The 23,105-nt window shown below is 47.1% G+C and overlaps 1 protein-coding gene across 1 annotated transcript in view; it reads left to right on the top strand.

Moving 5' to 3' along the window:
* Trap1 (TNF receptor associated protein 1) overlaps positions 1 to 23,105 on the top strand; it is a 34,817-nt gene that overhangs the window by 4,578 nt on the left and 7,134 nt on the right. Inside the window, exons 2-12 of the mRNA XM_031361007.1 lie at positions 1,451 to 1,612; positions 2,129 to 2,211; positions 4,773 to 4,913; positions 7,275 to 7,346; positions 8,913 to 9,073; positions 13,505 to 13,614; positions 14,034 to 14,107; positions 14,775 to 14,930; positions 16,007 to 16,127; positions 16,796 to 16,865; positions 20,239 to 20,386. Coding sequence (XP_031216867.1) covers positions 1,451 to 1,612; positions 2,129 to 2,211; positions 4,773 to 4,913; positions 7,275 to 7,346; positions 8,913 to 9,073; positions 13,505 to 13,614; positions 14,034 to 14,107; positions 14,775 to 14,930; positions 16,007 to 16,127; positions 16,796 to 16,865; positions 20,239 to 20,386 — 1,298 coding nt within the window. The remainder of the gene's footprint in view (positions 1 to 1,450; positions 1,613 to 2,128; positions 2,212 to 4,772; positions 4,914 to 7,274; positions 7,347 to 8,912; positions 9,074 to 13,504; positions 13,615 to 14,033; positions 14,108 to 14,774; positions 14,931 to 16,006; positions 16,128 to 16,795; positions 16,866 to 20,238; positions 20,387 to 23,105) is intronic.

Below are 23,105 nucleotides of genomic sequence, written 5' to 3'. Positions count from 1 at the left end.
TATGCTATACATATGCCTACTATAAACTGCCCCACGTCAGGCTCTAGAAGTTATGCCTACTATAAACTGCCCCACGTCAGGCTCTAGAAGTTTGAAAACACCAGCTATTGAGTTGTGTTGAAGGTAGTTCCTTCTTGCCTCGTGGATTGTTATTCTGCCGGCCCTGGTGTGTATAAAAGACCTACACACAGAGACATGCATGCTCATTATTTAAAATAATAAAAAATTAATTATATGTATATTCGTTTGTATGTGTGGCCATTCATTTGCCATGTGTGGAGGTCAGACAACAACAGGAGTTGGTTCTCCTTCTATAGTGTGGGTTCTGGGGATTAAACTCAGGCCTTCAGGTTTGGTTGCAACCATCTTTACCTGCTGAGCGATCTCACTGGCCCAGATATATTTGTTTTTAAAATAAACTCATTTCTGGATATTCTTTATTCCCTCACATGTATTAGAAGTTAAGGGTGGCCGGGCAGTGGTGGCACATGCCTTTAATCCCAGCACTTGGGAGGCAGAGGCAGGCGGATTTCTGAGTTCCAGGACAGCTAGGGTTACACAGAGAAACCCTGTCTCAAAAAACAAAACAAAACAAAAAGTTAGGAGTGATAGCTGGCAGGGGAGTGTTTCCTTCCAGTCTAGATGTTCACACAGACCTCTTGAGGACTGACAGTGGATCCCTAAGATGTTGACTTTTTATTTTATTTGATTTTCATCAGTTCATTCACTTTACATCCCAATTCCAGCTCCCCCTCTTCTTCTCCCAAACCCATCCTCCTCCATTCTCCCAACTTACCCTCTCCTTCTCAGAGAAGGGGAGACCCACCATCCAACCTGCCCTGGCACATCAAGTCTCATCAGGACTAAGCGAATCCTCTCCCACTGAGACCAGACAAAGCAGCCCAGCTAACAGTAAGGGATCCAAAAGGCAGTCCAAGTCAGAGACAGCCCCCAATCCAGTTGTTGGGGACTCACATGTTTACTCTTTGAAGGCCTACTAAACAATGCCAGTGCCCTGCCTGCTGGCCCTTGGAGCTGAGGAGTGGTATTGGTCAGGTTCACCATCTGGCTGAACTATAAACTCTGCAGAGATTTTGTGGCAGTAAAGGCAGGCTGATTCCCCCACCAAGTGGAGACACCTCACATCTAGTTCTGTGCCTGAGGTTTCAAGACTCACTAGGCTTGCCAGGAAGTTACAGAAGGAATTCTGAGTCCCTTCCTGGCTAGACATAGATCAGTAAAGTACCTCTTGGTAAAGTACATTTATTTGACATTCTATATATGAGGGAAGGCTACCAAGACTACTGCTACAGCTGCTGTGCCTTCATCCTCACAAGCATGGGATGGACAGATCCACTGTGGTCTCTGCCAGACATCTAGACACAATGTAAGCGAGCTAGGACATCTGCCTTAAAATATTCTCACCTGTTTTTCATGATTGTCTTTTCAGGAAAGCCAGTTCTGCACCTTCAGAAGACCACAGTCCAGTTTAGGGTCCCCACACAAAGTCTGACTTCAAGGATCCATGCAGGACAATTTTACAGCACACAGGCAGCTGAAGACAAGGAGGAGACCCTGCACTCCATCATTAGCAACACTGAGGCTGTGCAGGGTAAGCCCGGCGACCACGTCATCTGCAACCCTTGGCTTTTCCCTACTGCGGCTCGCCCCTCTGCTGCCAACTGGTGATCATGACAGAAAGGGAATGCTGACCCAGCTGATGTGGGTCAGGAAGACCATCTCTAGGCCCAGGGGCTGCACTTCTGGCTTTTGACAGGGTCAAGGACAGACTGTTGATGCTGAGAAGTGAAGCTGCTTTACAATCGGCTTTTGAGTAATGCTTTTGAAGAGTACACTGTACACTGTTAATGCCAGTCTGAGTCCCAAGCACACGTTGTGGGAACTCCGCCTCCACAGTTTGCCTTGAGGGGTGTCCCACATGCCCCTCTATGACCAAAGATTTGCTCCATGCCCTTTAGTTTCAGAGAGATTCTTTCGATGTCCACTTCTCTTATCCCTCTGTGTTTAAAAGTCAGAGCTTTAAACATTTCAGAAGTTATGTAGTAGCATCTTCTCCCACATAAATGGAAATGCAGTTTTATTGATTGTGTCTGTGATTCATTACCAGGTTCTGTCTCCAAACATGAGTTCCAGGCAGAGACAAAGAAACTTTTGGACATCGTAGCCCGTTCCCTGTACTCAGAAAAAGAGGTAGGATGTATGTCATTGCTCCCCAGGCCAGTCATGGGTCTACCATGGCTGCTCCCGTCCTATCCTAGGAAAGTGCCTAGTCCAAGTCCTCTGCTTGTTAGAAGAGGGCTTGTGCTGAGGGCAAGTCCCACTCTGAATCCACTAATGAAAGGAGATTTTACAGGGTCTGTTTTGGTTTCATAGATCAACTCTGGGGGTTAATTTTGCTGATAATTTTAAATCTCCCCAATCCTGGCATAGATACCTACTTTGATCTGTTTCAGCTGGACTGTTGATGTGCTTTGAAACTCTTGTGTTTTTCTACTTCAGCTGAACTTGCAGGGCTGTACCTGTGTGGTACAGGTTAGAGAGGAATACAAAACCTTCCTTGGTTTTTGGCTTTTGGTTTTTTTTTTTTTTCAAGATACAGTCTTGTGTTGCTTTGTAGCCAAGGTTGACCTTGCACTTAAAGCTGTTTCTTACATTTATGTGTGTGTTGTGTGCATGCTCAAGAACGCTCATGGAGCAGTCAGTGGATTCTCTCCTTCTACCATGTGAGTCCTTGGATCAAGCATAGGTCATCAGACAGAAGTACCTTTACATACTTGGTGCCCTTACTGGCCTGTCCTGAGCTTTTTTTTTCCTTTAGTGTGGTCTAGGGCTTTCATTTCTTTTAGCACTTTAAGCCACGAATCTAGCAGCTCAGGCTCCTCCTGTTAGTCCTTACAAAGTGGTGCAGCAGGCTGGCACTTTGGTTCAACACAGGTGCTTTGTCTCTGGCTTCCTGATCATCTTCCTTCACTCATTTCAGGAAGCTGTCTCAGCTCTCAGATTGCTCAGTATGTCCACTGGCTCCCTTGGCAGCAATCTTGCATTGAACTTGTTGCACTAGCTGAGATTGTAGACTTGGAGGTTGGCCACAGTAACACTTAAGGGGCATTCCTTTTTTGACCAGTGCTTGTTGCCTGATGTTCACAGTAGCACCTTTCTTGTAGACTCGCATGCATGTGACCAAAAGAGCAATACACCTTGGCTAAAAGGCCTGGAGCAGGCACATTTGGTGCTTTTCATATTGGAAGATGGCAGCTCTCTAATCTTTGAGCCTTCACTTCTCCCACATCCAGCTCTGAGCGCTAGCATTACAGATGTGTATCCCTGAATCTAATTCTTAGACATTATTTTTGAGGAGATTAACATTCATTGTTGGGCGCTGAGAAACATGCACATAATCTTAGTACTAGGATGACAAAAGCAAAAGAATTATGAGTTTTAGGTTAGCCTGGTCTATACAGTGAAATTTTTGTCTCAAATACAGCAACGACAGCAATAGCAAAACCCATATAGGAGTGGCAAGGCTTGGAAAAAGCCAAAAGAAATGCTACCAACAGGGGCTGTTTGTATGCCTGTGATTTAACATTCAGGAGGCTGAGACATGAGAAGGAAAGAAGGAGGGAGGGAGGAAGACTGCTGCTTGCACTGCTCTCAGTAATAGCCAAGGTTCTAAAGTAGACTGGTACCCATTCTACAGAATTCAGGAATCTCAGGAAACACTCCTGTTGGTCTCATGTTACCCACTTCCTTGTCTGCTCTTTTGAGCTCTGTGTAGAATCAGGGTGCTTTCAGACCTTGCAAGGATTTCCTGGCCTCTGACGTCCATTTCTAAGGAAGATCAAGGCTTTAGTGTTTGATTCCCAGTAGATGAAATGAAGCGGTTGATTTGTGTTTGTGGTGGTAGGGCTTGAATCACACCTTTGTGTACATTGGACCATTGTTCTGCCTCTATTCCCGCCTCCCCACCACCCCACCCCTTCTTTTTCTTTTGGATAGGGTCTTACTAAGTTTACCAAGGCTTCCTTGCATTCATGTATTGAACTCACAGTCCTCTGCCTCAGCCTCCTCAGTAGCTGGGATTACACCCTCTGCTCCCGGGCCTGGCTTACCAGTGTCTCTTTCTTCACAGAGTAGGAGAGACTTATTTGGGGAACATTTACCATCCTGTTAAGTCAATTAAGAAAAGGCCCATCGATGGGCAGTGGTGGCGCCTCCAGCACCTGGGAGGCAGAGACAGGCGGATTTCTGAGTTCGAGGCCAGCCTGGTCTACAGAGTGAGTTCCAGGACAGCCAGGGCTACACAGAGAAACCCTGTCTGGAGCCCCCTCCCCTCCTCCATAAAAAAGAAAGGGCCCATCACAGGTTTATTTTACTTATTTATTATTTATTTTGATTTTTTTTCCAGACAGGGTTTCCCTGGCTGTCCTGGAACTCAATCTATAGACCAGGCTGGCATGGAACTCAGAGATCTCCCTACCTCTATTTCCTGAGTACTGGGCTTAAAGGTGTGTGCCACCTCTGCTCATCTCTTTCACAGGTTTTATAAAGTCTCAGTTCCCATGTAACTACAGATTTCACTGAACATCCTGAAAGGAAAGATTAGCTACAGAGCATGTGCTGAGGAGATGCCACCCACCATGGGAGACTGGGTATTGTGTGCCGGTCATCAGCTGTCACCATTACAAACTCAGCAGCCAGGTCTCAATTGGTGCCATTCGTTCATCTTCCTTCCTCTTGCTCCCCTTCCCTAGGTGTTTATACGAGAGCTCATCTCCAATGCCAGTGATGCCTTGGAGAAGCTGCGGCACAAGCTGGTGTGTGAAGGCCAGGTGCTGCCAGAAATGGAGATTCACCTTCAGACGGATGCTGAGAAGGGCACCATCACCATCCAGGTACTTCTGTCCTGACAGTACCCAGCTCTTTCTCAAGAAACAGCCTGGTGACCAGACATGGGGAGGACTGCATTCTAGTTATGGCTGGACTCCAGTGATAGCTGACCATTTCCTTCCTGTTCTGAGTATTCTTACACTCACTAACTAACCTGCCTTAGGATCTTAGAGTCCCAGGCAGAAGAGAAGGGAATTTAAAGTTACTCAAAAGGCTATGGCTCACCTTTGTTTTCCGTCAGTGGTCTCCGAAGAGTGAGAACTGTGGAGGCCCGGGGTTTAACCAGAGCCTACGTGTGCTAAACAGGCTCTCTTTGAGGTGGGGCTACCCTTGGGTCAGCCATTACATTTTAAGACAGCCAAGTTTATCATTTCTTTCAGGATATTCAGTGAAGCCTATAGTTACATGGGAACTGAGACTTTAAGAAACCTGTGAAGAGTTGAGCAGAGGTGGCACACACCTTTCTCTGTTTTTAAAATATGTATTTACCTTTTATTTATGTGTGTGTGTGTGTGTGTGTGTGTGTGTGTACGTACATGCTTACACGCGCGTGGTAACATGCAACCCAGTGTTACTTTAGCTCTTGCATTCATACCTGTGATGCTTTGAAGTGAATTGTGTGTGTGTGTGAGGTGTAAGACTCCCATCCCATCCCAACATCTTGGAGCCATGCTCAGAAATGCACTAGCTGCTGTGTGCACGGACCCTTCGGGTTCTGTCAGTTGGGTGCCCAGAGCATGCTGCCTTTGCAGCTTTATAAATAGTCTCAAAGTAAGCCAGTATACATTCTCCAACTAGTTCTTTTAAAAGGTTCTCTCTCTTTCTGTCAGTTTGTCATGTCATACGAAACCTTTGGATATTTTCATTGGAGTGTGGTAACTCTATGCACAGATCAATCTGGGAAGAAAGCAAAGTAAGTTAAAAGCAGAAAGTCCGTGTTCTTCTTTATATCATCAACATGAAGTTAAGGGATCTATTGAAAGTTCCATTGTGTCTGCTTGAGATGGCATATACCCATAATAGTTCTTATTTATATATATAATATATATATATAAATGATACATATAATAAATAAATATATATTATTTACATATATATATAATAAAAACAGGCTGCTGAGATGGCTCAGCGGGTAAGAGCACTGACTGCTCTTCTGAAGGTCCTGAGTTCAAATCCCAGTGGCTCACAACCACCTGTAACGAGATCTGAAGCCCTCTTCTGTCATGTCGGAAGACACAGTATACTTATGCATAATAATAAATGACTCTTTGGGCCTGAGTGAGCAGAGTTGACCAGAGCAAGCTAAGGTCCTAAAATTCAACTCCCAACAACCACATGAAGGCTAACAACCATCTGTACAGCTACAGTGTACTCACATACATAAAATAAATAAATAAATCTTTGAAAAAATAAAATAAAATAAACACTGGAGAAACTATGGAGAATCACAAATTCAAGGACAACTTGGGCTGCATAGTAAGTTTCAGTACAGCTTGGGCTACATACCAACCTGATACAGGCTACAGTCATCTAAAAGGAGGGAACCTAAATTGGAAAATGCTGTGAGTCATTTTCTTAATTAGCAATTGATGAGGCTAGGCCCAGCCCACTGTGGGTGTGGGCTGGTTTTCCTGCATTCTCTAAGGAAGCAGGCTGAGCAAGCCATGACGAGCAACCCTTCCATGGCCTCTTTATCAGCTCCTGCCTCCTGCTCTCACTGCTGTTGATGATGAGCTGTTCTCTGGAACTGTGAGTGGAATAAACCCTTTCCTCCCCAAGTCACTGTGGTCATGGTCCCATGTTCAGTGAAAGACCCTGTTTCAAGCCCTCTGGGGGCAGTTCAGACAATCTCGAGGCAGGAAGGACATCTTGTAGCCCCCTGGCCAGTGCAATTCCTAGAGCAGCTGCAACTCTTCTGTGGGGCCACAGGACCCAACAGTTAGGATCACTGCCTCCATTGTTCTGAATAGAAGAGCCACCAGAGGATGGGTCAGAGCCAGGCAGGTGTGTGACCAGGTGTACTGGTCATGAGAGTTGCATGGTCACCTTTTGACTTGTTGACTCAGTACCTTGCTGGGATTGATTGCTCTTATGGTTTGGGGTTGAGGATGGAACCCAGGACCCCCACAAATGAGCTGAACTGCACTCTAGCCCTGAGGTGTTTTCAGTGGTGAGTCCTCCAACCAACCTTTCAGGTCTTCTCTGGTGCTATGGACTGACAGGACTGGACTCTTCAATGAGCTTGTGGTGTGCTTCGAACCTGCCTAGCCAGGATCACAGAGGGAGGACATCAGGATTCCTGGTCCTGTCCATGTGCTTTGGCCTAGCTACACAGAGTCTCTATGTGACAATATCTCTTTCTTCAGGACACTGGCATTGGGATGACACAGGAGGAGCTGGTGTCCAACCTTGGCACAATCGCCAGATCGGGGTCAAAGGTAGGTGCAGTCCAGAGCCCCTCCGCTCTAGGATAGGTGCTGTGGGACCATAGACAGGTGTCTGTTAGCAGTCTCATGCTAAACAGAAGCAGAAGTCACCTTGCTCAGAGCTGTAGCGTGAGCAACAGATATGCTGAAGCCTGCCTGTCCATGTCCAGGAGGATCCACTCCATTTGCCCTCAGCTACAAGGCCTGACCCACCCACACACTCAGCAGAGGCGGCCACTTCTCCTAAGCAGCATTTGATCTTGAGCCACTCTGCTTACAGGTGCAGTGGTTTTGAGGATAGACAGCTATTAGGGGTCATTTTGTTGTCAGTGTGACAGAATAGGTGCTAGGATCCTCAGCAGGGTCCATTGTGGCCTAAGGCAGAGGCCAGAGGTCTGCACTGCCTCCTGGTTCCTGTGCCCTTTTTCTGTTTGTTTCTGTGTTTTCTATGTAAATGGTGCCTTTGATAAGCCAAAGCATTAAACAAGAATTCTACTTTAAAATTTTTCTGTGCTGTGACTTCTACACATGAAGTTCCTTGTGGAGTTTTTGTGTAAGGTTGTCTGTACTGTCTCAGAGACCAGCTGTGAGCTACACATGCTGCTTTTTTTTTTAAAAGATTTATTTATTGTTATATGTAAATACACTGTAGCTATCTTCAGACACACCAGAAGAAGGCATCAGATCTCATTACGGATGGTTGGGAGCCACCATGTGGTTGCTGGGATTTGAACTTAGGACATTCGGAAGAGCAGTCGGTGCTCTTAACCGCTGAGCCATCTCTCCAGCCCCCACATGCTGCTTTTAAGTGGATTAAAATGAGATGTAAAGTCAGCTTATTGATCACACTAGCCAGATATGCTGGAAGCTGCCATGTTGCATGTGTGCTGAAGATAGATGCTTGCAGGCTGTTCTGGGCATTGGCTTAGGCTGGAGCAGTTGACAGTGACAGTGTGAGAGTGGCAGTTAAGCACTGGGGTGTTCTACAGAAGCATGTGCTCATCCTCTGTGGCCCCAAAGTGTCTGCCCTAGACACACTTATTCTTTAAACAGTACACTCTATTTATACTCTGGGTACCATAAGTAGAAATGGTTTTCAGGATTGGGGTAAGGAGTGTAGATTATATAGGAAACTGCTCTTAGACAAGATGCTTAGCATCCATGGACCTTGTAGGCTGGTCCTGGGACTATACTCCAGGGCATCAAGAGACAGTGGTGCTGGGTTTGTACTGTTTCCTGAAAGGTTTTGAGCCTAGGACACATGACACACAGGACAATTATAACAGCCCTACTGGGCCTGCTGACCCACAAGGGCAAGTTGCCTCTCTCCCTATCCAGTATAACCTGAAGTTGGCAATGAGCAATGTAAATAGGATACAGCCCTATCCCTGCCTGGGCCTGGCTGGATGGTTTTGAGCATCTTGTTCCAGCTTTGGTTGATTTAGTCCTTTATGAGAATGTAAGGTGGTAGAGAAGGATTCGTTACTTGCTAACTACATTCTTGGCATATGGTAGAGGACCCTGCCCAGCACAACACAGGTGGTTTGGGCCACCTTCTGAACAGTCTTTGCACCACAGGCTTTCCTGGAATCACTGCAGAACCAGGCAGAGAGCAGCAGCAAGATCATTGGCCAGTTTGGAGTGGGCTTCTATTCAGCCTTCATGGTGGCTGACAAAGTTGAAGTCTATTCTCGCTCAGCAGCTCCAGAGAGCCCCGGTTACCAGTGGCTTTCAGATGGGTAAGTAAGAAGAGGCCCACTCACATTGTCAATGTCCCTTTCCCTCATGGCACTCAGGGGCTAGTGTCATCTGGCATGCAAACTAGACATTATCATCATGCATTTGATAAGAGTTGACTTAGAAGTGCTGAGCCAGGGTTTTTATATTTAACACAGGTTATTCTAAAATACTCTGTATAGCTTAGATAAGCCTTGAACCCAAAAAAATCCTCCTGCCTCAGCACCTGAGTGTTAGGATCTCAGATGTGCACCATTGCATCCAAGAATTGGAGTTCCTTAAGATGCAGTTGTACATCTTGTGGGCTGTTTATATGAAGCCTGACTCTTGCTTTGGGAACCCAGATGGCCTAGGGCATGGGTTATTGTGCTCTGTGCTGTACTATTTGGTCCGGGCTCTTGGTAGTGCAGTGAAAGAACAGGGCTCCCTCTGGTGCCCTTGCCTGAAGCTAGCCCCTCATTAGTGCTGTGGGAACCCCCTTTTCCTCCTGACTCTTAAGCTTTCTAACCTTGGCACAGCAGTGACACACCCAGCTCAGTGGAGGCCAGTATTGTATTTTATTGGGGTCTCATACCTCTGCCACCTTTCCCACCCTTATTCTACCTCAATCCCTTACAACCCCTAACACCAGGTAGAAGAGAAAGAAGGTTAGAGGGGAATCGGGGAAAGAGACCTCTTTAGGTCAATTCCTGCTGATATTGGCCTTGAGTTCCTAGGGGCAAGTCCAGTCTTCAATGTCAGAGTACCCAGCAGTCCAGCAATAACAAGCGCAGCAGCCGGGACCAGTAGCAGCTGTCTTCTTCCTTCTTCTGTCTTCTTTGAGCACCTCCTAGCCATGTCAGGACTCTGGCATTTATTCCCTCTCCAGAGTCCCCAGAATTAAACTGCCTGCAGCTGGCAAAACCCACGGCCCTTCCTAGAGCACAAGCCAGTCATAGTTAATGACTATGGACAAGCTGAAGCAGCCCCATATCCCACACCTGGGGTTAAAACAAAAACATTTGCATAACATGACTGGGTTTTTAAAGAAACCCAAATTCTCACTATAGGCAAGTCTGTGTGGGGCCTTTCCCAAGACAGGGCTGACCTTGTCACCCTCGTCTGTCCAGCTAGGGCTGCATGCTCTCAGATAGTTCTCCACTATTTGGGGTGATATCTGACAGAGTAGTAAACTGAAATAAATTCAAACTGCATTTGAAGAGAATGGGGCCTAAGACAAATTTGGGTTTTCTTTTTTTCCAAACTTGATTTCTGATATTCTCGGTTTTTTATTAGTTCTTTGAGAATTTCATACAATGTATTTTGATCACATTCCTCCACACCTCCCAGGCCTTTCCCAACCCTTTCAACTTTGTGTCCTAATTTTTTAAAAACACATCCAGTTCAACCTGTGCTGCTTATATGCTCTTGGATATATGCCTTTCATGGGAGAGTGATCAAACAGCCAGGTGACCTGAAAAGTGATTTTCACTTTCTAAACAGCTCTCAATTTCCAAGTATCTCCTTAGCTACTGTGCCCACCTCTCGGCTCCATGCTGGGATTTTGTCTGGCTTGGACGATGGGTCTTGTACATGCTGTGTATCTACTGTGGATTCATCTGTGTAACTGACCTGCTGTGTACAGAAAACTCTGTCCTTGTAGTCATCCTCTGCCTCTGGTTCTTCTAGCCTTTCCATCCCACTCTTGATCCCAGAGCCTTGGGAGGAGGGGTGTAGTACAGACCTCCCATTTGTGGCCGAGCACTCCATGGTCTCTCCTTCTTTGTACTTTGTAGGTCTCTGCGTTAATTGCTATCCACTGTGTCTTTTTATTGCTGTGACAAACACCACAACCAAGAAAAGGTATAAAAGAAAGCATTTAATTGGGCTGATGGTTTTAGAGAGTTAAAGTCACTGATAGTAAAGCGAAGGCATGGTGGCAGGAATAACCAAGAGCTCACGTCTCATTCCAAAAGCAGGAGGCAGAGGGGGTATACTGGGAATGGTACACATCTTTTGAAGGCTCCAAGCCTGCCCTCAGTGACACCCCTCCAACACCACCAAATGTTGCCTAAACATTTCCACCAACTGGGAACCAAGTGTTCAAATGTGAGGCTGTAGGGCCGATCTCATCCAGACGACCACACATTGGAAACAAACGCTTCTTGATGAGGGGTGGCAGACGCACTCATCTGTGGCTCTCACTAAGTTATTAGAAGTCAGTCTAATACTGTGTTCATTTAGCAAAGTATTCCTACTAGCTTCTCCCCTAGGGCCTATGATCTGTCTGCCCACAGGCTCTTAGCACTGGTAATTGTGCCAGGTAAGGGTTTCAACTTGTGGAACAGGTCATAAGTCTAGTTGGTTATTCCCAGGACATTTGTGACACCTTTGTGCTAGCAGGCATGTTTTGCCTAGGTAGTCATTGCAGTTTACAGGTTTCGCAGCTGGTTAAATGACGATTCTTTTTCCTTTGGGAGTGTATACAGCACTGTGAAAGCAGGCAAGGCATGAAGCTTCAAACTGAGTACCAGCTTGATTTCTCCATGTTCTTTGACTCAGTTTATTGTGTCTTCAGTACTAAGATCTTACCATAAACTTTTGTTGTTGTTGTTGTTGTTGTTGTTTAAGATTGTATTTATGCAGTGGTGGCGCACGCCTTTAATCCCAGCACTTAGGAGGCAGGCAGATTTCTGAGTTCAAGGCCAGCCTGGTCTACAGAGTGAGTTCCAGGACAGCCAGGGCAATACAGAGAAACCCTGTCTCAAAATAAAAAAAAAAAAAGATTGTATTTATTTTACGTATATGAGCACACTGTTGCTGCCTTCAGACACACCAAAAGAGGGCATCAGATCCCATTACAGATGGTTGTGAGCCACCGTTCAATTGCTGGGAATTGAACTAATGACCTCTAGAAGAGCACCCAGTGCTCTTAACTGCTGAGCCATCTCTCCAGCCCTTACCATAAATTTTGAAGGGTACCCAAGAGCACTGGCAGTAATCTCTAATGTTTGGGGTGGAGTCTATGGAACCTCACTAGCTAACAACTTTAGAAGTGACCTATCCCTGGCACTGGACTTTTTGTCATCCTGTGAATCAAGCAGGATGTTGCTCATCATAGGCTAACTGCATTTAAACTCTGTATGTGTGTATGCACATTTTAGGAAGTGTCTGCAATAGATTTCCATGACTTTTTAGAAATGTCCTTAGTGTTAGCTACTCCTCCCTGAACCCCCTCCTCTGCCCTATCCCTATTTAACTCTTTACGCCACTGCTGTGTCTCACCTCCTTTGAAGTTCACCCTGCCCATGGCTCCTTACTAGTTCCCTGACCTCTGGTATTCCAGAATGAACACACATCTGAAGATTCAAAGCTGATATCCATAAATGAGAGAAAGCATTAGTCTTTCTGGGTCGGATGGGTGTTTGTTGGTTTAAGGGCCAATTAGCAAAGTCTTATGGACAAGTAAAGTAAGAGCCTCGCAGAGGTCTGCAGGCCAGGGTGCTAGCTGAACAAACCCCTTTTCAGTCTGTATTTTAGCAAATTCCCTAAGAGCTGTCCATAGTAGGCGCTGCACAGCACGCAGGGCAGGGTTGGAGTCAGAGCAGGGGCAGCTCTGACGTTGTTTCTGCTCACCTTGGAGGTCCCCTTGCCATTAGCAGTTGTGAAGTGCACAAGGGATTCTGCCAAGAGTCAAGAGCTACAGAGCTGGATAGGGTGGCCCAGGCATCTAATCCCTGCATGCAGGATGCTGAGGCAGGAGGGGTTTGAATTCAGTGTGCAACTTAACAAGATTTTACTTACTTACTTATTTATTTATTTGTTTTAGTTTTTTATTTTTATTTTTTTGGTTTTTCCAGACAGGGTTTCTCTGTGTAGCCCTGGCTATCCTAGAACTCACTCTGTAGACCATGCTGGCCTCGAACTCAGAAATCTTCCTACTTCTGCCTCCCAAGTGCTGGAATTAAAGGCCAAAGATTTTATTTTAAAAAGGAAACGGGGGTGGGGGGTAGTGGTTGGTGAGATGGCTCAGCAGGTAAGAGCACTGACTGCTCTTCTGAAGGTTCAGATCCCAGCAACCACATGGTGTCTCACAACCATCTGTAATGAGATCTGATGCCCTTTTCTGGTGTGTCTGAAGATAGCTACAGTGAATTACACTGGAGCAAGTGGGGTCGGAGCTAGCGGAGGGGGCCCAGAGAGCAGCCACACACGTGATGGCTCATGGCCATCTATATAGCTACAGTGTACTCATACACATAAAATAAATAAAATGAATCTTTTTAAAAAAAAAAAAGGAAACCAGGGAATAATGGGGCAGTCTTCGTTCCATTTCCACAGTCAAGTGTGGGCTTCTCTTGTGAAAACCCCATGGAAGTGGTTGTTGAATCGGCCGCCCAGGGCTTGGGCTGCAGCAAGTTGTGCAACTGGCTTTACTCTCCTTCATGTTTTAGTTCTGGAGTGTTTGAAATTGCCGAAGCCTCAGGAGTTAGACCTGGAACCAAAATAATCATCCACCTCAAGTCAGACTGCAAAGATTTTGCCAGCGAGTCCCGGGTGCAAGGTGAGGACAGCCAGGCCTGCAAAGTGGGCACGCCTGGATAAGAGGCATGGCACAGCATATAAGGGTCAGGAGAGAACTCAGCTCCCCCACTCAACTGCCATATCTGTGGAGTCCTGATGGCAGGGCTATGTAGCCCTTGTGGTTTTGAGCCTGCTAGGGTTGGAAGTCTGTCATGCCATGTGGCCTTGGGACTCTGACCTGCTGGGCAGGAGCTGGGGAAAGGTGAGAGCTTCTAGCCAGTGTAGGCTCTCTCTGGCTGTCACACTGAAAGCTCTGCAGAGCACAGCTTCTCTGCCACCAGGTGGTGTCATGTTCCCATAGCGGGTGGTGACCTGATCATCTACCTCCCTTGCACAGAGCAGGCAAGCCCTCCCTGGATGGCAGACCGTCGTTCTTCACTGTGCTTCTTTCTCCTCCAGATGTGGTAACAAAGTACAGTAACTTTGTCAGCTTCCCCTTGTACCTTAATGGAAAGCGGATTAACACTTTGCAGGTGAGGCCCTCGGCTGCCTGTGAGACTCGGACAGCTATACAAACCTTCTCAAGGATGTGGAGGCAAAGATGAAGGGGGTGGGGGAATTGCTTAGAATCACAGGAGAGATCAGAGTTATGGGGTGAGGGCAGTTTTCTTTGAAGTATAAACTACATATCACAAAGTGCTCCCCTCCACCCAGCTTAGTGAGTGGCAATTGTTTTATAGCCAGCTGGCTTTAAACACTTTGAGCATCCTGAAAAGCATGTCCACACTAACAGTTTTCGTTTTCAAACCTTACAGCTACAATCACCTTTCTCCATCTGTACATTTGCCTAGCTTGGGAGTTACATTCTATCAGGCATAGCCTTGTTCCTTTTTGTGACTGAGTAGTATTCCATTTCCTGGATAGATTACAGGCTTGCCTATTGGACAGTGTCATTATCTCTGCTAAGTATACTCTTGTGTGGTCCCCTGGTTAGTCCTTCCCAACCTACTGTCACAGAGAGGGGCTCTTACTTCAGAGCCTTTGCATCTCCCTTGCGTCACCTTCAACCTGCACCGATGCTGGAACTATCAATGTGGGGACTTTCTAGTCCCTGCTGGTCTGTCCATGAGTCTGGGTCCTGTGCAGTCACTGAGAAATGTGTTTTTAACATGACACTTCCCCTTTGATATGAATTTCCAGGCCATCTGGATGATGGACCCAAAGGACATCAGTGAATTTCAGCATGAGGAATTCTACCGTTATATTGCTCAGGCTTATGATAAGCCCCGCTTCACTTTGCACTACAAGACGGACGCACCACTCAACATCCGCAGCATTTTCTATGTGCCAGAGATGGTGAGGTGCTGCACTGGTCACTGTGTAACTCTGGGCAAGCCAAAGGTTATGGATAATTCACAGTGTCTATACCCAGGGGTTCCCTCAGAAGAGCTGCATAGACTTGCCAGTGTATATTTGCCATTGTGGTGCAGGGCTGTGGCTTCTTCAGGCTCCTGCTACTCCCGCTTCCCCTCTGCTTTTATCTCTTGCAGCAGCAACAACAGTTCCGCCAGGTCCATACTACAGAAGCCTAGTCAAGGGCTATTCCCCTGCCTCACTTCAGCAGACCCTGGTAGCACCCAGCTTATATTGCTCTCAAAAAGGTCTGGGTTGGCCTTTGCCCTCCCTAACCATGAGTTGCAATTTTGGATAAGACCCGTGCTACCCATGGATCAGCAGAGATGCTGGGACTTCCTAGATCAGCCTACACTGCAACTGCAGTACTGAGGCAGAGCGCAGGCTTTGGACTTTACTCTGCTGCAGTGGTGAGAGGGCCTCATTGGTCCATGGAACCTTAAATGCCACAGCCCAAATTTCATGTCTTCCTGTGTCGGGAGATAGTCCTGTTTGATTTTTCCTACAACCACTTAAAACAAAGTAAGAACTGGGGCTAGAGAGATGGCTCAGTGGTCCAGAGGTCCTGAGTTTAATCCCAACAGCCACATGGTGGCTCACAACCATCTATAGTGTGATCTGATGCCCTCTTCTGGCACACAGGTGTACAAGCAGATGGAGCACTCATGTATATTAAATAAATACAGGCCCCATCTTGGCAGTGGTGGTAAGGGAACCCATGCTGACTTTGGCCTTGAAGCCATGGTTTGCTGGTTCTGACTTCTAGTAAGTTGTAACTCTGTTTGGGGGCATATAAGACTTGTTTGAGGTCCCCTGTTGGGTATGGTGTGGGGAGGCTGCCCCACCTTCTCCAGAGCACTTGTAGATTCCAGCAGAGCCAACACTGGAGGAGTTGTGTCCATTCTTCTCACCCCTGGGGCTCATCATCCATGCGGCCAAGGGAGGTGCTGTCCTCAGTCCTTCCCTTATCTGGTGGGCTCAGCTGGTGTCACCTGGTCATATACTTTCCTTTCTCCCAGAAACCGTCCATGTTTGATGTGAGCAGGGAGCAGGCCTCCAGCGTGGCACTGTATAGCCGCAAGGTCCTCATCCAGACCAAGGCTACGGATATACTGCCCAAGTGGCTGCGCTTCGTTCGAGGTACTGTTGCCTACACCCAGGCTCTGTGCTGTGGACAGTGACCCAGGGTTCCAAGTGTCATGGCCATGTGTCCTTGTGCTGCCCACTTCATTGGCTTCCACTGTCCCAAACCCTCCTCACCCAGCAGGACTTGCATGGGCGGGCAGGGAAGGAGCTCAGTGCCTCTGGAAGCAGAGACCTGCTGTTCTCTCATGTTTAGAAATTTGGCCTGAATATCAGATTTATGCATGAATTGTCCTGGGCCTGAGATTATAGTTCAGTAAAGAGTACAGCATTTACTTTCATAGCACAAGACCAGCACTATCCAAGATATAGTTTATGATTTTCTTCTTTTTTTCTTGAGACAAAGTCTTTACATGACCCAGGTCTCAGTCACTGAGTCCTGAGACTACATAGTACCTTAGTTAATACTTTGGAGTTGAATATTGGGATGTGTTTGGTGTGTGCCAGTCCTGCTCTGAAAGGGTTTTACCCTGGGGCTGCTGTAGTGCCCACTGCCCCTGAACAGATCTGAGGAGCAGTGCTCCCCTGCCCTTCCTGCTCCTCCTTTACCACCCATGGCTCCCATGAGGCCAGGCAGTGAGGAAAAGCCAGTTCAGAATGTGAAGGCCTCTGGTAATGGTCGAGGTCCCTTTGGTACAGGGGTTCTAATGTTTCCGTCTTCTCAGGTGTGATCGACAGTGAGGACATCCCCCTGAACCTCAGCAGAGAGCTTCTGCAGGAGAGCGCGCTCATCCGGTAAGCCCAGACAGAAACTGGCACTCTTATGAAGGCTGAGCTTGACTTGATTCTGCCCCAGGTGTGCTTTTCAGAGGTCTGAGGGCAGGACCCCTCCATGACCTAGGTATTCTGACCTCTACTGCTGAGCAAGCCATTCTGTAGTCAGGAAGAGTTTGGGTTGGGCTGGGCAGCTGCTGAGGTTGAACCCAGAAATGGTGGCACTATGCTGGGACAGCCTGAGGCCTGCTCTTTCGGGTGCCTCAGCTTCAAGTAATGTTTAGGAAGCACTTGTAATAACTGCATAGTTGTTTATTTATCCAGGCTCTTCAGAGCATAAGTTACTTTTCCCATTAGATACAAATTACAGTGAGTGAAGAAAGAATGTAGTCCTCTTCCTCAACCCACTCTGATGTTGCTAACCCCACATGGAGAATGGGTACCAGCTATGCAGGGCTGCTCCAGGCTCCATGGTGGGGAAGGTGGGTGGTACATGTGTGTGGGGGGGCTCTGAATGTCTGGAAAGTACACAGCTGCCTTGCTCCCAACATGTGGACTAGCTTTTAAGAATTACGGTGTTGGGAGATGGCTCATCCCTGCCACCCAGCCTGGGTATGGCCATAGTTGGGGAGATTCTAGGCACCATGTCTCAGAGTTGGATGAGGCAGGGGTCACCCTAGAACCAAGAATATAGCTGGCTTGGGTCTGTGATACTCTTCTTAAACTAGGAGGTCAGGCCTGGGGAGACACAGCTCTTAGACTCCTAGAGCTGAGTTGGCTGTGCTTCAGTGCCCTGTCTGACTGAGCAGTCATGTTCATGTCCACTCAGAGCTGTCTCCGGCCCTGAGGCACTCTGTCCCTTGGTGCCTAAGTAGCAGAGAGGTGTACAACCAGCACTTGCTTCCTGCCTGTGGCCAGTCTGAGTTCAACCTTCGAAGAAGGGGCTGCTTTGTTCAGAGTGTTGAGAGAATTGGGGCTTCAACTGGGAGAGGTCTGCTCGGGCCTTCTGAGGCATTGTTGTCTTCCTGGTGCCACTTTCTTCTCTGTGTGTTGGGGTGTCACCAACCTACAAAGATTTCTTTCTACCCAGTAGGACCTCAGAACCTGCAGTTGGCCTTGCTGTATCATTGCCACTGTCTGTCCTCAAGCCCCACTGGATCTGTAGCTTTATCCCCTCAGGTTTTTGTGATGTTGTCTCCTGGGAGACAGAGCTAAACAGTGGAGAAGAGAAGGAGCTGACAGGGAAAATAAGGACTGGAGAAAATTGGGAGCATGGCGGCTCAGGCAGCTAGCTGCACCAGGTCTACTCCAGCCAACATCCTATACCTTACACTTCAGCATTTCTGAGATTGTGTAGCTGTGGCCAGAGAATTGTTGGAATCTCAAGGGAGAGTTGGTTTCTCTCTTGAGAAAGTCTTGTGACCCTCTCTCTCCTGGAGAAGGGAAAGTAGTCACCACAGTGGGAGCTATCTGTTGTCTGGTTCTGTTCATTCACTGTGTGGTTGCCAACCGGTCTGTCCTTTACTCCTGGTGGCAGCATCCCATGGAGGCCAGAGGAGATAACCTCAGCTCACCTGCCTTTCCCAGAGGGATTCCCTTGGCAATCAGGCCAGTCACTCTGTAGAGTGGCCCTTCCCTTGGAAATGGTTGATGCTCCCAGGAAAGAACACAAGAGCTTTTCCTGTCGGTGGGGCAGGTTTGACTTGCCCTCTTGGTGGGTGGTGTTCACTTTGACACTTGGGTAAAGGGAAATCTTTACGGCTTCTCTCTATTCAGTGACTCCTGCTCTCTCAGTGAGGATCATGTGCAGGTATGTGACCTGGTACACACATATTGTTGGTTTCTTGGGATTTTTCCTTCTGCTTTTGTTTGTTTTTACTGGTTATTGCCAGGCAAGCACACTACCCTTGAGCTGCCTTCCCAACTCCAGTGCTGCTTTACTTAGAAGAGTGTAGATGCAAATTTTCAGTATCTTAGTCATGGATTTTTTAGGTGGTATTGGATTGAACTCAGAGATACATACATGCTAAACAACCCCTTTCTGTGGTATTCAGTAGTATTTTAAAAATATTTACTACAGTATGTACTGATTACCCATATTAGTCAGGGATCAATCCATTCCTGTCAGTATGTATCATATTCTCATATTATTCTGGTTTAGAACTGCCCTTGCACTGATTCCTGTCCTTCAACAAGCCAAGCCTTACTGGGCCCCTTGTGCTGACCCAGCCACACCAGGCACTGGGATCCATGGCTCTGTTTTATCACAGCAATAGAAAACCTAACTAAGACAGTGACTGTGGTTTGTTTTGGTTTGTTTCGTTTTGTTTTAAAGATTTTATGCCAGGCAGTGGTAGCACACGCCTTTAATCCCAGCACTTGGGAGGCAATGGCAGGCGGATTTCTGAGTTCAAGACCAGCCTGGTCTATGGAGTGAGTTCCAGGACAGCAAGGGCTATACAGAGAAGACCAAGGGAGAAAAATTTATTTATTTTATGTATATGAGTACACTGTCAGTGTCTTCAGACTCACCAGAAGAGGGCATCAAATCCTACAACAGATGGTTGTGAGCCACCATGTGCCAGGAATTGAACTCAGACCTCTGAAAGAGCATTCAGTGTTCTTAACCACTGAGCAATCTCTCCAGCCCCCAGTCACCGGTCTTTACTAAAACCCACTTCATTGCACTTGATCCTGATTGCCTTTACGGATAATGCAGTAAAAAAATGTCCTGATTACAGAGTGACATTTTGCCAAGTTAAACAGTGTACATGTAATATGCTTAGTGTGTCCCAGGTTATGCAGTGTGTAGTGCATGCAGTGACCTAAAGAGGAGAAGCTCTGCAGTGCATGCCCAGTCTTCCCAAGTGTACATACTGTGCTGTAACATCCCACCAGGTTTTTCCTGGGTTTGGTTTGGTTTGGTTTCTTAGAGCAGACCTTTGCTCCTAGCTCTAGGACTGTTAGGTGACGATTCTGGTCGACTCAGTATGATCCGCTTTAACCCTGAGCCTATTCATAGTGATTTTGTCACTATGTCACGATTATGTCACTACTTCAGTGCAGGCCTCTCTCCTCATTGCTCATATGTAATCCCTGCAGGTGCTCAAGGTAGACACCTTGAGATGTCCCTGCTGATTGTCCTGAGGGATTGTCAGTTTGTACTGCCACCCTCCTGCTGGGTGTCCTGTTGAGCTTCCCATTAGGGGGCAGCACACTGCCTCTTTTGTTCTATAGTTTTCCTTTGGCTCCAGGTGTGCCTGCCTGTACCTTCAGTTTCTGGTGCATGCTCATTTCTATTGTGCCCCCATCCACACCCCTCACCCCCAACCCCCTCCCCCGCCCCATATTTGACAGAAAGCTTTGTTCACAGTGAGTGACTTGTATTCTGTAGGAAACTCCGGGATGTTCTACAGCAGAGATTGATCAAGTTCTTCATTGACCAGAGTAAAAAAGATGCTGAAAAATACGCAAAGTTTTTTGAAGATTATGGCTTATTCATGAGGGAGGGCATTGTGACCACTGCAGAGCAAGACATCAAGGTAGGCTGATCTCGGTCCTCCCTGTTGCTACAGAGGAAGCTGGTAGAGGCTGTCCTGGATGTGGTGACAAGTCACCTGGGCAGCAGTTGGAACACTGGGCTCCTGGGTCTGTCCCAGTAAACACAGCAGGTCTGCATGTGTCCTTCCTTGTGTTAGCCAGGCTCCACAGAGGCGTCAGTCAGGTGTGATGTGGGTGAACAAGAGCAGTGTGGCTGGAGCCGGAGCAGAAGTCCTGTGCTTTCTGACTATCTTTTCTCTTTATTTTACTTGGGCCCCAAGTCTATGCGATGGTGCTGCTCAGACTCAGGAATTCACTGAGTAACTGAGTGCTGCTTCTCACTCACCTGTGGCTCCTTCAAGTTGACTTTATCACTGGGGAAACTAACAGAACAGAGTGCTTAGGTCTATACAAACTGCTGGAATCCATTGGTGTAGGAGAGGAGCTTGGAGCATTCTCGAAGGCCCACGCAGAGGCGTGCTTTGTGTCTCCATCTAGTCAGGGTGGTGGTCACAGGCAGCCATCACATACCCTTGTCCCACAGGCCTTGTGCTCTTAGCTGAAAGGCCACGTCTCTTATCTCTTGACACCCTGGCCCCAGCAGATGACAGGAAGAGAGATGCTGTGGGATTCAGGAGAACAGAAAGCAGGGGTGAGGGTAGGGCACAGTCACTGCCTTAGTTAAGTTCTCTTTTGCTGTGATGCAGCGCCACTCCCAAAGGCCCCTTGGGGACAAGAAGGTTTATTTGGCTTGCATTTATAGTCCTTTATGAGTGGGAACTAAGGCAGGAACTGAAGCAAGAGCCATGGATGAACGCTGCCTACTGGGCTTACTCGCTATTACATAACTCAGGCCCACCTGCCCAGGGTCGGTCCCACCCACAGAGGTGCCCACCAACACCAATCATTAATGAAGAAAATACTCCACAGACTTGCCTGAAGGCCGGGGTTACGGAGGTGTCTTTCTCAGTTGGGATTCTTTCCCAAGTGACTATAACTTATATAAAGTTGTCAAAAGACATAGCCAGTAGCCACTATATACTTGGTAGAGTTCTTAATACTACCATTGGCCAGCGTAATTGTTGAAAAAAGAATACATTTGTTTGTAAAAATGGTTTACAGTATCACTTGCACGCTGTAAAATCCATTGATGTCACTGTCCTGAAACCATACATAGCTCATTAGTATGCAGATACCAAGTCTGGCTCCATGGCTCTTCTGTGGGCCTTCTTCCCACCAGCCCGTTAGCAGGTTCCAGCTATAGTGGTCTACTTAAGATCTCCATTTGTTATTTGTCCATCATTGTGACAAAGTAGCTGAGGAGAAGACTTTCAAGGACGTAAGTGACCCTTTGGCATGGATAGTATACTGGGAGCATGTGACAGGAAGCAAAAAAAAGAGAGAGAGAAGGGGCTACGGAAAAACACACCCTTAAAGGACACAGCCCAATCCTAGTGTTTGTGGCTTCTTGTTAGCCCATTTAGCCAGGAGCTGATGAGCTTGTCAGTCATGTGATCCTATCATCTCCCAAGGCTTCATCTGTGAAGACTGCTGCCTTGGGCACCCAGCTCATGAGCTCTGGGGAGCGTTTATGATCAGTTATGACACATTCACTCTCGCTGACCTCACTTTTCAAGATTTAGTCATCTGTGCCTGCGTATGCCTGTGAAGGCCAGGAACATGTCGGGTGTCCTTCTGTCACCCTCCACCAGTCCTTTAAGGCATCATAACTCCCTAAACTTGGAACTTATATTTTCTCAGCTTGGTTGGAAGCCAGAATGCCACTACTTAGAGCTAGAGTTAGAGGTGTGTGAGACACCAATTGCCATGTGAGCACTGGGATCTAAATTTCCAGTCCTTGTAAAGATTGTGCAGCAAGCCTCTATAACATTGAGCCTTTTCTCCAACCCCTGATCTCACTTTTAGTTAACATCATCTAATAGCATTTGCTGAGCCAGCCAGGGCCCTTTCCGAGTGCTTGGAATGCATTTTTTGACTAGGTGTATTTGTGTATGGTGAGAGCCAGGTGCACCTATGATGTGGATGTGGCCACACCTGTTCTTGGCAGGTTCTGCAAATCTTTGTCTCTGTCTACTAGGAATCCAAGGTATAGTAGCAATTCATTTGGATCTGTCCCTATATATTCTTTATACCCTTTCCTCAAAGTCTTGTACTGGGATGGTCAGTGGTGACAGTGTCTTAGATAATGTGGCAGCCAAGCTGGCAACTCCAGAGACCTACCTCTGTTCTTTGTTCTACCCAGCCCATGTGGGCTGCTTTGCCTGTATTTGTGTCCTCTTCCCTTAAGGCCCTTCTCTTTGCCACATACTCCAGTAGCCAGAACTAGTCATGAACACTACTGGCTCTGAGGAGGCTGGGAACTGTGTCCAGTTGTCACTGAGGACAGAGGGAAGATATTGAGCCCCTACATAGGGTGTGCTATGAGTAGGGGCTGGATACCCTGAGGTAGTTTATCCAGCTCTTCAGGAGTCCCTAGGGCACTTAGGTTTAAACGTTTTCTCATGATCCTATATTCAGTGGGGTTCATAGGTGTCACGGACTGGGGTTTCTTGCGGGGGTCCCCTGTTCTGCAGGACTAGGGATTCTGGCCAGGTGGGCACGGGATTCGGCTTTGACAAACAGACTATACACAAGTGATGTAAGATCTGAGTGTATTTCTTTAAAAATGGCATGAGGCTTTTACAATCATTGCAAAAGAGA

The sequence above is a fragment of the Mastomys coucha genome, unplaced genomic scaffold (genome assembly GCF_008632895.1).
Source record: "Mastomys coucha isolate ucsf_1 unplaced genomic scaffold, UCSF_Mcou_1 pScaffold12, whole genome shotgun sequence".
Lineage (NCBI taxonomy): Eukaryota > Metazoa > Chordata > Mammalia > Rodentia > Muridae > Mastomys > Mastomys coucha.
The sequence above is the reverse complement of the archived record's forward strand: the minus strand, read 5'-3'. Positions and strand labels throughout refer to the sequence as shown.